This window comes from Eleutherodactylus coqui, chromosome 5 (genome assembly GCF_035609145.1).
Source record: "Eleutherodactylus coqui strain aEleCoq1 chromosome 5, aEleCoq1.hap1, whole genome shotgun sequence".
Taxonomy (NCBI): domain Eukaryota; kingdom Metazoa; phylum Chordata; class Amphibia; order Anura; family Eleutherodactylidae; genus Eleutherodactylus; species Eleutherodactylus coqui.
The window spans coordinates 141,094,933-141,108,233 of record NC_089841.1 but is presented as its reverse complement, the minus strand read 5'-3'; the positions used below and the strand labels follow the sequence as shown (position 1 = coordinate 141,108,233).

Genomic DNA, 13,301 nt, shown 5'->3' with positions numbered 1-13,301 from the left:
CACACATGTCGCCCTGTGAGTGGGCAAAATCCGCCCGTGGAATTTCCAATGTGTGTAAAGAAGTGACGTCGCATCCTAATGCCCTGGAAGTTCCACACGTGGCCTTTGCTCATTGTCAGGGCTGATTCCGTATATGTGAATCTGAGATCATCGGCAGACCTCTGTGCTCACCCGGGGTTTTGGGGTAGAATCATTGTCCGATTCCACTGGGTGAACCTATCCCTAAGATTTGGGAATGTCAGCTCTCTAGCAGTAGGGATCTGTGCTGATGGTTATACTGGTGGATACCAGTTGGACAAGTCATGTTTACTCTTTTATGGCCCAGTAAATAAGACTGATGGGCGTCCATAGAATTGAGCTAAAATGTTAATTGTTGGTTATGAACTCCTAGGGTAATCATGTATCCACCGGGGACCATCCCTGTGACTAATATCCCCGGACTGTGTAGTTAGCACCCAGTATATGAAGTAAGCACCAGCCTGCTGATTACATATGGTAGAGCTGTACTTATGGCTGCCGTGTGCTTGCAGTCTCAGTAATGGGGTTGGATGGTCTGGATGCAGAACACATTCCTCACTGATGTCATCCAGATTAGATTATTTACAAACAGTCTTGTACTTTGTATAAACGTTTGATACTAAATAACTTTCTCCTTCTTTACATCCCTCCTCGCCCGCTCCTGCCGCCTTGGTTACATCAGAACTACCTGCAGAAGAAGGTAGGTGCCACTTATGTCGGACAGGGTCTCCCTGCATGGTGTGAGTGAATGTGACAAGTATTTCTTTCTCTCTTCAGGGAAAACACTATGGGAACTGGTGCTTGAGCAGTTTGAAGACCTACTAGTTAGAATCTTGTTACTCGCTGCCTGTATATCCTTTGTAAGTATATGGAGAAGCAGAATGACTTATTGCTTACAGATCCTTTAGGGGTTAATGTGTTAGACACATTTAATGTATTAAACCTTCATGTATATACATGTTTCTGAAGGCTCTCTGATATGGAGGTATGTGGCATAAAACCGTGATCCTAGGACCAGTGACGTTTCTGGACCTCCTCTCTGTAATCTCGTTGACTATTACTGCAGCCGGCCGTTCTTCAGCCTGAAATGACCGATAATAAGGAAGCTAGTATACAGCGTCTCAAATGTAGATTAAATCGTGTCCCACGCTGTGCGGGTGGGATATAGTGCCCCTGGCATCTGCAGAAATTGCCTATACACATTGCATGAACATCAATGGAACTGGCCAGTCATCAAGTATGTGGGGATTTTGCTAGCTGGTGTTTAAATTTTTTTTTTTTGGAAGGGGGTGTTGAGCATGCTGGATTTCAACATGGGAGGTAAACCAGCGCTAGTCTCCTATAGAAGCAACTTATTGTCCTTTCCACACTGGGAGCACAAACTTCTATGGGGGAGTCGGGAGAAATTAGCTGTCAGCCACGCTAAAGTTTACCTATCTAGAGTGTATGGTCCCCTTCGGTATAGCTCAATATGTAAGATGAGGCTGGATAGACCAATTAGTGGTACCCCTTTTTTTTTTTCTCTCTTTGACATATTCTAGAAGTAGTGGGCTTCCTCTTACCATAGCCATCTGTGAAAGCATTGAGTATTAATTGTACGCTAAGTGTCTATTGTCCTTTCTCTAGTGACATGGGATGCTCCTTTTTTTTTCCCAGTGGCTCCAAGTCAATTGGTGGCAGAGGTGACTCGTTTCTTGACCAAATTTAGTAACTGACCTTTTAATGATGTGAGATTTGGAATAATCTAGTCCTCCAGGGCCTTAGAAAAGATTGCATGTGATACCAGACATGGCCCAGTTAATATGCTGCAGTCGTCATCCTCATCACTTTTGTTCTCCGCTCAGCTAGTTACCTGCGTGCTACTCTACTGCGAGCAGCTGGGTCACACTGGGCAAACACTTCTACGTTGCGCTGCAATGTAAACACTACTTAATCATACGGGCATGGTGAAATAGTTGGTGTCTGAGTCTCACAATTGTTAAAGGGAGTATGTACAGTACTCCATCTGTTCCATATTTCATTGTCTGAGTGTAGGATTGTCGTAAGTCTAGGTTACATATTCGCTGTCTGGATCGTCCTGCTGTATAGAGTGTTCTAAATGGAATATATCACGCTTTGCGGCTCAATGGGATAAGATGTTTAGTTTGACCTACAAGATGTAGTAATTCTAGCAGTTTAACTTTAGAAAGCTTAAAGGGGTTGTCCCGCGCCGAAACGGGTTTTTTTTTTTTTCAACCCCCCCCCCGTTCGGCGCGAGACAACCCCGATGCAGGGAGGTAAAGAAAGCTCACCGGAGCGCTTACCTGAATCCCCGCGCTCCGGTGACTTCTCTACTCACCGCTGAAGATGGCCTCTTCCTCCGTGGACCGCAGCTCTTCTGTGCGGTCCACTGCCGATTCCAGCCTCCTGATTGGCTGGAATCGGCACGTGACGGGGCGGAGCTACACGGAGCTACACGGAGCCCCATAGAAGACTGCAGAAGACCCGGACTGCGCAAGCGCGGCTAATTTGGCCATCGGAGGGCGAAAATTAGTCGGCACCATGGAGACGAGGACGCCAGCAACGGAACAGGTAAGTATAAAACTTTTTATAACTTCTGCATGGCTCATAATTAATGCACAATGTACATTACAAAGTGCATTATTATGGCCATGCAGAAGTGTACAGACCCACTTGCTGCCTCGGGACAACCCCTTTAACTTTACATTAATGTGAATGGGTAGCATGTGATGCGTAAAGGCTTATTTCCATCTTGATCAGTCATGGCTAAGATGGGTGTATCGGTTTGCCGCGGACAGGTTTAGGAAACGGCTAAGCTGCCCGTGCTACTTTTCCTGTAGCCCCGGTGATGTCGGGCTGCTGTATACAGACCGATATACCCTTCTCAGTGATGAGTGACTGAGGCAGGGATGTCCCTTTAATTTATGCTGTGTTGGCACTGCAGGAAAATGAAACACACTGGCAGTTACATATTCTTCAAGCGTGCCTAACTTTTTGGATTACTTTTCAGAATAAGCTACATAAAAAAAATAACCTTTTGTCAACAACATAACCAATCTTTGTCATCCAAGATGCTTGCACATGCTTTTATAGATTTCATAGTCGTCCGTCATGTGTGTACACGAGGAGTAACGTTACTTCTGGCCATTATATGGCTTGTATAAGGCATTTATCACCAGTTCCTCTTTCTGCAGGCTGTAGATCTAATTTTCAGTTGCCTGTAACACTGTTGTCCTGATGTCTTGTATACAGTGTGCTAAAGGAGAACCGCAGATTTTTCCTTAAAGGGGTTTTGTCATTAGGAAAAAAATATATAATACTTGCCTATTCCTCCCCAGGCAGTCTCCTTACCACATCATCTTATGGCTCCTCTAGTCCTCCTGGTCACCTCACCGCAAGCCGGTCGAATATTCTTCTGGTGATGTAGCGTCCGTTAGCTGCATTTCACTTCCCACAGGGCGGTATACACTATCACTAGTGACGTAGCGTTCACTGCCTAGCGAGGAATGCCGAAACATTGGCAGCCTGTTTTAGCGTGGGATATTGCCACGAGTGCGCACGCACGGTGTCTCACCGTGAATATTCATTGCTCACTCGCGGCAGTGTGCATCAGGTAGTCAGAGAAGAGATTGGGCCATCTTTGTCCAGGATCGGAAAGGTCACTTTTGGGCGAGTTTCACATTGTCATATTATGGGCCAATAATATGTATGGGTGTCCTGAATCTGCCGTGGGTTTACTGAACTCGCAGAATCCTAGGAATCCATGATATGTGTCTGGGTGACTGATGCTGGGAGTTCGGGTCTGTAGACCCATGGCTGGACTGAGATACTTGTCCGTATTGTGTGCACCCTTCTCTCGCTGCTTTCTAGTCAGTAAATCATCACAACTTTTTACATGAAAGGATTTGCAGGCAGCAAACAATTATTTTTAATTTTGCATGAGAGCCAATTAGCGATAACCTGATCTATCACTAATTGCTGTCTGCACGCCTTTGCATCTAACAGTGTGCAAATCGCTCGCTCTAATGACTATTTGCGCAATAGTGCTGTGCACAAGGGCCCGACGTGTGGGGTTTAGTAAATGTTCACCTTGTTTGGTTTTGCTCTGAAGGGTATATAAAGCCCTGATATTTGTGGGTGATTCTGCAGTCTGGGTGGTAGCTGTAGTGTTGGCATGACTAGTATTTGGTATTCTGGTGGCCAGAAGAATGATTAGAGAAGATGTCGCTGAACTGTGATTTCTGCAGAAAGAATGTGTTTCGAACAGATGAATGGCATCGGAAACTTTAACCCCTTGAGTGGCGGGTTTCCTACCACCCTGTCGTGCCCACCAGGGCAGGTTTTTTAAAATGGTCTAATCATTGAATTTCAACTAATTTTGCAGCTGCGTCTCAAGAGCCATAACTTTTTCATTTTTCCATTGACATGGCCATGTGAGGGCTTGTTTTTTGCGGGACAAGCTGTGATTTTTTAAACAGGAGGAAGGAAAAAAAAGAAATGGGGAAAAAAGAAAAAAAGGGGCCATGTCATTAAGGGGTTAAATAATGTATTAACTTCCTTCTCTGGGTCATTACGACGCACACGGATACCATATGTGTGATTGTATTTTTGATTTTTTACAAAGTAAAGGGAGACAAGTGTTTTTATAATTTTTTTTAAAATAATTTTTTAACTTTTTTTTTTTTTTTAACTTTTTTTTCTTTTTTGTCCCTTTAGGGGACTTCCACAGGGACCCATCAGGACCCCTGATCACATTCCGGGGGTCCGATGGGGACAGCCCTTTACATGCTGCAGTGACAGCCCTTTACATGCTGCAGTCACATAGACTGCAGCATGTAAAGGGTTAACACAGCAGAGATCGGAGGTTTTCTCTGATCTCTGCTGTAAGAGCTAGAACCTAGCTGTCCTCTGACAGCTAACAACCAGCTCTCCCTGTCAGAGACCATCGGCTTGCTTCTGACAAGCCGATGGTCTCTATGGCAACCTGTAAACAACGCAGGAGATTGCCGATATGCCGGCAATATCTTCTGCTGGTTTTTCAAAGCCCTTGCACTACTCTGTGTGGGTCTGTGCAGGCAGAGCACACTGTCACAGCTTGTGGCATTGTGCTCTGCAGCTCCCATAGTGATACATAGCCCGGAAATCTTCCGGGCTATGTCACTATGAGCAGTGGAGCTCGTCACGGAAAATTTCCGGGCGTGCCACTCAAGGGGTTAAATGAAACTTTCACAGTTACCTTCAAACTTTGGTTACAGTTCAAATTTGGTGGGAACAGACTGGAAAATATAATTACTGATATTCGTGTGGAACCAGCAAGGTTTGCAGCAGACTACTATAATATGGATGGGTTTACCATGGGGATTTCTTGGTTGCGTATACAGACTGTATAAATCAAGCTGTCATCTTAGATATCTGGCAGCGATCTTAGCATGTGTACACAGCAGACTCGCCAGTTGTCCGTCATTGGGACAGGAGAGGATTGGTTATGTTGGCTCTTTCCAGCAGATGCTCTTTCGTTCACGCATGAAGTGAGCAGCGCTGGAGATTTCTGGCAGCGGATTGTCTTCTTTCCTTCAGACAAACATGCAGGGGATGAATTTGCTTATAAAAGGTTCAGGAATGCCGACTAATCTTTCAGCTAGTTTCTTATATAATGTATGTAGATGCAGCTTAATCTACCGCTGCTTAATTGCCTGTAGGTCTACCTGCGTATTCTGCTGGCAATTTTGCATCAAAACTAGCCATTCTGTATCGGAATCTAGTATTTGGTGTGGAATCTTTTTGCATCTTTCGGAAATATTCCGCTTGTGTAAAAGCGCCCCCCCCCCATAGGTCATGATTTGAAGATATCCTATAAAGGGAACACCTGTGCAGTACTATGGAACTCCTGCAATCCTGACCTGTTGGGGGTCGTGAGGACTGGAATTGGGAAACGCTGATCTAAATGAAACAAGTGATGTTTAAAAATGGTAAAATGTGCAGCGGTGCATTACTTACCTGCTTGTGGCTCCTAGCATCTGAACGTGCGGTCTCCATGGGTTGTGCTAGTTAACTGCGTATTGTAAATGGTCTCCAATCTGCACTTTTGTTGAGCTTGTCAATATAGATGTAGCCTAGTAGTTTATTTAGTCTTATGTTATCTTGATGATTTCAAACAGGAGACATGAAAAAATCCACCTTCAAGAGACCATCTGGGACAGATTTTGACAATCTAATATCAATCAGCTAAAATCTGGTGTCTTTAGCTAGTTTAAAGAGGTTGTTCAGGTTTAGAGAAGAGGATTTACATGTTTGCTTAAAAAGAAAAGTTGGGTACTGTGTAAGCCAGGAGAACAAAATGTTAATACCAGTAAGCAAGAAAATAATCTTGTAGATAGTTGCCTTTTAATGGCTAACAAATAAAATTGCAATGTTCAAGGGGTTTTCTGGGCAAATACTATCGATCAGCTGGGGTTCACTGCTTACGACCCTCAGCTGGTCAACTTATTGGACACCCACTGTCAGTACCACAACACATAGGAACACTGCGCAGAAGCTGTTAGCTCCGACCCTTGTGTAGTGGCCGGTGCTCGTAATTGCAGGCGCAGCTCTAATTGACTTTTATGAGGCTCCAGCATTCAGTTACCATCGTTGGCAAACTACACAGAGATCCAAGCTAACAGCGCCTGCTTCGTACCCCTATGTTCTATGGCGCTGATAGCTGGTGTCTGATAGGCTGGGTTCCCGAGTGGTAAAGCCCAGCCAGTCAACAATTAATGACCTATGCTGAGGTTGGGTCATCAGTAGTATATGCCTGGGAAACCCCCCTTTTACAGCAAAAATCACCTGATGAAGATACCCAAGTAGCCTGGAAAGCTTGTATTGTTAATATCCTTATCCGTTAGCTGTGAAAAAGGTATCCTATCTGCAAGATTGACTCCTGAGAGCAATAACACAAGTGTTTGCCTACAAACAATGCCACTCTTATCTATGGGATTTATTCACTTAAATGGGAGAAATTGCATTCATCCTCCAAGTTAATGGGGCTTACCTACAGTACCAGATATATCCTATAAATCTGTGAGGTGCTTCCTCTGGGTCAGGGCACCTCTTTACTATTCCCAAAAAATCCTCATAGTTTGTGTGGTGTTTGTCCTGTAAAGTACTACTTGATTTTCACTTTTATATATTTTAAAGCATTTTTGGTGTGTACATATCTCTTTACATGCATTTTTTTTTTAATTAAGTGTCTTGTGGTATTCATATTTATCAGAAAATTCCTATGTACCTTTGCCTCTTTAACGGGTGGACCCTCTGCACAGAAATTGCGCAGCATTTACAGTAGCAGCAAAGCGGAAAGAATCCCATACAGAAATTGACTTGGAGTGTGGAATTAAAATCCATAGCATGTCAATTGTATCGCCATCTCCACTGCGGCATTCAGTGGTGTGGGTTTGGAGGCAGGCATTCCATGGCTGATCTGCTGGAAATCGGCCGCACATGGACCGAGCCTAACATTACAACCTGTAGGCCCTCACACGTACATTGAAAGATTTCCCCAGTGTGTGTTGAACATAAAGAAAACATGAAATGTGAACACGGCCGTATCGCAGCTAGATATAATGAAGGGCCGAGTGCCGTTGACACGTGACTTTAATGTTTCTTGTGCAGTTCTCCAGTAACCTTAGATAACGTTTCCTGTAGCTGAGCATTGTATTGTGCTAAGCGCAGTTCGTATATACTTGAGCAAATTCTTGTTCTGATCTTGTGTAAACATAACACTCGTACATTCCTAGTTGGTTAGACCTCCTAATATTTAGGACGTTCTACTCTGGGAATTTGGAGCCCTCCAGCTGTCTCTAACAGAAGGGCAGACGGCTTACTGGAGAACTCCTAATTAATTTCTTCTTGAATATCTCTGGCCTGACTATAATAACTTTCCCCATGTTTGTCTTAGAGTTTAGTTTGTGCCTTAGGTATCGTGCGGTAGTCAAAGCGCTCGCCACTTAATTGTCTATTGTAAGTGTGTGATCTACAGAGTTGCCAACAAATTCCTTATCAGGACACGCAGGTCTTAGCATTATTTGATGATGTATTTCCTTCTTTCTTTCAGGTATTGGCATGGTTCGAGGAAGGTGAAGAAACAATCACAGCCTTTGTAGAGCCTTTTGTAATTTTACTTATATTAGTTGCAAACGCCATTGTGGGAGTGTGGCAGGTAAGTTAAATATTTGTAGTGTGGCATTGATATTGTTCCCTTTCCAAACTATATCTTTGGCCATGGATTAGCTGCAGTATACTACATTTTGTGCCAAGCTGCTCTGGTCAGTCCTCGGCTTCACACATGACATCTTAATGAAGTGGTTTTATGCAGTTATGGAAGCCAAAACTATTAATGGATTTAAAAGACTGAAGTAGAATCGTTCTTGCATACCAATCTATCATTCATACTGTAGTGTTGGTGGTTTGTATGTTCTGCCCCTCTTCCTGAGACATGTAATCCATACCGCTAAAAGAAAAAGCCTTGGAAGTAATTATCTAGCAAAACCATTCAGTTCGTCTGTGGTGCAACTTCCTGTTGCACAAGCCTGTTTTGCAATGATGCAACATATCAATGTTCACTGACATCTTATACGGTATTATATGTTCTGTAGGATTACAAAATGGCTTACTTTTTTGGCAGCGTGTGTCCATGAGTTTTGTCTGCTGTTGCAGTTCTTCCCTTTTAGTTGACCAGGACTGACCTCTCCGACACATGTAGTGTTAGAGGTGCACATGGAATAGAAGTAGTTCTCCGTTTCGCTCGTTCTGCAGTGATTGCATTTGTTCACAGGCTGAAGTGCAGGCAGTTAGGAGACTTATCAGTAGTAAATTATTATTTAATCTGGAAGGTGTCTCCTGTAGGGTTTGTTAGTAACCCTTGGACTTTATTGGATATGCATATAGAATTTTAAGTGTTCTGATTTAGAGAGTCCCTTTTAACCCCTTATCGACACAGGATGTACAGTCACATCCTGTGCGTTCGGTGTTTGTATGGAGGGGGATTGAGGGTTGATCCCACTTCATTCAATGCGGGTGCTGGCTGTTTCTTACAACCCATACCTGCTAGCAACAGCTGCAATCGGTACTCCTGTTGATCACGATAGTTAACCCTTCAAATGTCAGTCAGTTTTGACACTGGCATTTAAATGCCCAGATTGGAGTTTAAGGGTTCCGAACGGTCACACAATCTAAAAAAAAACCCCTAATCTATCAAAAAGCCGTATTTACTCAAATAGTATCAATAGAAACTACAGGATGTCCTGCAGAAGAGCCCTTACACAACTATGTCGATGAAAAAAGTGTTATGGCGGCAGAAAATAACGAAACTTTTTCCAAAGATATATTTTACTTTTGAATAGTACAGCAAAAAAAACCTATATAAATTTGGTATCTTAGCCATTCTGTGGGTTAGAACAATTATCTTGTCATTTTTGCTATACCGTAGAAACAAGACCGCACCCCCAGATAGCGGAATTGCACTTTTTTTCCCCCCATTTCACTTTATTTAGAATGCTTTGAAAAATACAACTTGTCCTGCAAAAAAAAAAAGCTCTTGGACAGCTATGTTGATGGATAAATAAGAGTCATGATTTTTTTGAAAATGGAGAAGAAAAAGTGAAAATGGGGGGGAGGAGGGCGGTCCTTTAGGGGTTAAAAGGGTTGTCCCACTTAATGAAGTAATAGCAAATCCATAGGATATTCTGTTGCTTTTATAATCATGGGAGCAGGCCTTTGGCACCCCCATCAGTCCTGGGCTTCAATGTCCCCATGACTGCTATTCCCTGCGTAGCCAGTGGCCAGGATGGCATTTGTTCAGGCGAAGCTTGGAAGTGGACGTAATGCTGAAAAAACGTTGTGACCACTTCGGTAGCATGGGGGCCCAAAGGCCAGATCCCCATGATCATGAAATGTTATATCTTGGCAATATGCTGCAACTTGATCAGATAATTCTTCAAATCTGTCGTCTTTCAGACACTGAAAGGCAGAATATAGTAGCTCTTTGTAACCTTGTTCCAAGCTTCATTAAATGTTCTCGGTGAAGTAAGGAATTGGCGTTTTGGAATTGCTGCTAGTGAGAGAAGCTATACAAAGGAAACCACATCCAAGTTGTGAATCGAATACCCAATTTTCCTAACTTGGACTTACATTGGTATGACTGAGGAATGCCTTATTGTAATCACAGATGCTAGTTTATGCTGACTCTGCATGTCTGGAAATTGGTTTATTCTAGATTTGATGCATTGTGTTTTTATTTTCACTTTTTTGTTGGCACTTTAATACTAATTTTGGTCCTAAAGATGAGGATTCTTTTTGCCCTTGAGGAGGGGCACTTGTCCGTTTTACCACCTTTTGATAATGTGACTTTAAAGTAGAATCTATAGCAAAGGGAAAGCTGACATTTTTGCATCTAGGAAGCAATGGAAATGTTATGTATGAAGCGAATGTTGATCTTTCTAAAACTTACAGGGGGTTCAGCCATCTTTCCTCTAACTATGTATGAGGGTCTTATGCCTATACAATTTATTGTGCCCCCCCCCCCCCCCCCCCCCGCCTTAAAAGTTTGTGCTTTCAAGGGTTTGTTTGGTTACTAGACAACATCTCTAATAGAGCCCCATAATCTGAGCAGTACTTGCCTCTCCGCTATGACCCAGTGCTGCAGCCCAGTTCTGGTCCCGGTGCTTGTTGTGACAGCTGACCTCACAGGACTACAAGTGCCCTTTGCAGCCAGTCAGAGGCTGCAACATCACCGCTCGTTCTCCTCACATCAAGAGCGCCAAGATACCAGGAGTTCGGGACCGCGACGCTGTAGCGGTCACCTGTGACAACCAGCGGGACCGGAGCAGGGCTGCAGCTCTGGATCCTACAAGGGACTGAGAGTTAAGTACTGCTCAGTTTATTTTACTACAGGAGGCTCTATTAAAGGAATGTTGTCCAGTAACCGGACAACCCCTTTAATGTAGTGTAGTGTTTCAGCATTGGGAGAGAGGTTGCCAGTCAACTTCTTAACGCCTTTTGAGCTTTATTTTTCTACAATAGTATGTAGGACCTCAGTGACGGGTGTCGTGTATTAGAATGAGAATAAACTAATTTGACGGAGGAAATATTGGTTTCGGGAGAGAAAAGAACACTATTTTTAATTCTACAATGATGGATCTTCATCTCCATTTAGCATAGTTTGAACTGGAGGCTACTAAATTTTCTCACATTTTAATATAAAATGCTGAATTTCATACTATTACATCTGTCTGTCTTCCATAACAGGAAAGAAATGCTGAAAATGCCATTGAAGCCCTCAAGGAGTATGAACCTGAAATGGGCAAAGTTTACCGACAGGACCGAAAAAGTGTCCAGAGGATTAAAGCCAGAGATATTGTCCCTGGTGACATTGTTGAAGTTGCTGGTGAGCTTTTCTTTGTACTATTTTAGTTGTGCCATGATGGGTCTAAAACCAGTTGTGTAGTCGTTATTAGAAATGAAGCTTAAGCTATATTTCTGCAGCTTTTTTGCATGCTTAATACTGATGTGTATCCTATCCTGACCTGACAGTGTCCAGTATACAGCGGTGTCACCGGCCTAAGGATGTTTTAGTACGTGTTCGTTTAACGCTACAGTTACATGTAGATAGCAGTGGCTCAGGGCAAAGCTTGCAGCGTATGAGTTCACAGCACAGTGCTGAGCGCCGCACGATACAAGATGAAATGTCTATAAATGTCAGATTGCTTTTACAATAAGCCATCTGTACAGTTTATTGTAGCTCTGCGGCACTCATGTTAAGTAGCTGATGTATGTGGAGCACGTTACTAATACCTTCTATGTTTTGCATGGACTTTGCCATAGAATTTGTAGAGAGATGTCCATGTAGGGAATTGGAGCACTTCACACAGGGATGCATATCTTGGAATGGAATTCTAGGCTGAATGCCAGTGACATTTGCATGTCGAAACCAGTTTGCCTTCTGTGACAGTGGTGAAAATGACTGACTGTGATGGATCTGTTTTATGATGTCCTTTGTGCTAAGTGTTTTCTCTATCCTGTTCCTCTTATAACTGTCGGTGCCAGTTACAGTAGAGGTTTCTATAATCTATTTTCTCGTCCGTTTCATTGGAGAATACAGTTGAAGACTGTGGATACTAAACAAAGTGTTAGCTCCTCCTAATAGCTCTACCCCCTCCTGCAGGCACTAAGCTAAGTTTTTAGCTTAATGTCCATAGGAGGCAGACCTATTGGTGGACTGTTTTCAACAACCTCTTGGATTCAGGGGATACAGGGAGGCAGGACTCTTCCTGTTGGCGCCCAAGGAGAACGAATGGAGCTACCCGTTCTATTGCTTGCCTAACCTTGAAAGAAAAGGAGGCACATTCAAGCGCTTAACATTAATGTGACCTGCAAGCCATAGTGTGTCCCCTTTTATCTACGCACTCTTTTCCTCTTTAAAGGCGAGCGCAAGGGGGAGGGACACTGCTGGAACTGGGGAGCCCCTTCTTATCTAAAGGGTAAGTATCTCTCCCACTCTGCAGTAAAGGCAGTATTGTCCCCTAATGCCCACTACAACCCCATCGCTTCCCATAGGAAGGCACAGGGCTATGGTCCAGCTCCTAAAGGAATGGTGGTTCTCTCCATATACGGTGCTTCTATGGGACTCATGTAGGCAGAGGGCTCCACTCGGGTCTGCCTGGGGTGGTGAGGGAGGGCTTGCCTACTATTTTCAATGTCCGGACGATCGTGGGGCCACTGTTTCTTTCTCTGCTAGCCCCTCCTATCGTGGCCTGGGGTACCACTCATGCTGCTTAGCATGAGGTGGGTGCCGCATAGCAGTTCTCCGCTCCCAGTTGCTGTACTGCGATCATTGACGCTCCATGGATGTGTCACCCACTTGGCACCAGAATATTACTCCTGCCACTCGCAGGCGAAGAATTCCTCCTTGCTGGAGAAACGCTGCCTAGGACAGCAAATTTACCCCTGGCTTTGGCCCAGTCGGGCCACACTTTTGGGGTGGGCATGTTACACCAATCGGTATGTTTTCAGGGAGGGTTTTCTTTCCCCCTATCACTACCCAGTGAGCCTTTCTTTTCCAATGGCTCAATCTTCTTTTTAACAGGGACCACCCTCAACTCTTCCTTCATGTTCCCCGGCTTCCGATTCTCACAAAAGCTTGCTGGGACTTGTGGTGCCACGCTCATGCGCCTGGAGTCCATAGAAATTCATTCCTCATACAGATTCTGGTGTCCTCCTCCAGTGATCCATCTGTACATCGCTCCCCA

General features: G+C 43.9%; 1 protein-coding gene across 2 annotated transcripts in view; it reads left to right on the top strand.

Moving 5' to 3' along the window:
- The window catches only part of ATP2A2 (ATPase sarcoplasmic/endoplasmic reticulum Ca2+ transporting 2), a 55,950-nt gene that overhangs the window by 1,433 nt on the left and 41,216 nt on the right, over positions 1 to 13,301 (top strand). For both annotated transcript variants that reach the window (XM_066603265.1, XM_066603264.1), the window contains exons 2-5: positions 701 to 718; positions 796 to 878; positions 8,111 to 8,215; positions 11,302 to 11,440. In XM_066603265.1, coding sequence (XP_066459362.1) covers positions 701 to 718; positions 796 to 878; positions 8,111 to 8,215; positions 11,302 to 11,440 — 345 coding nt within the window. The remainder of the gene's footprint in view (positions 1 to 700; positions 719 to 795; positions 879 to 8,110; positions 8,216 to 11,301; positions 11,441 to 13,301) is intronic.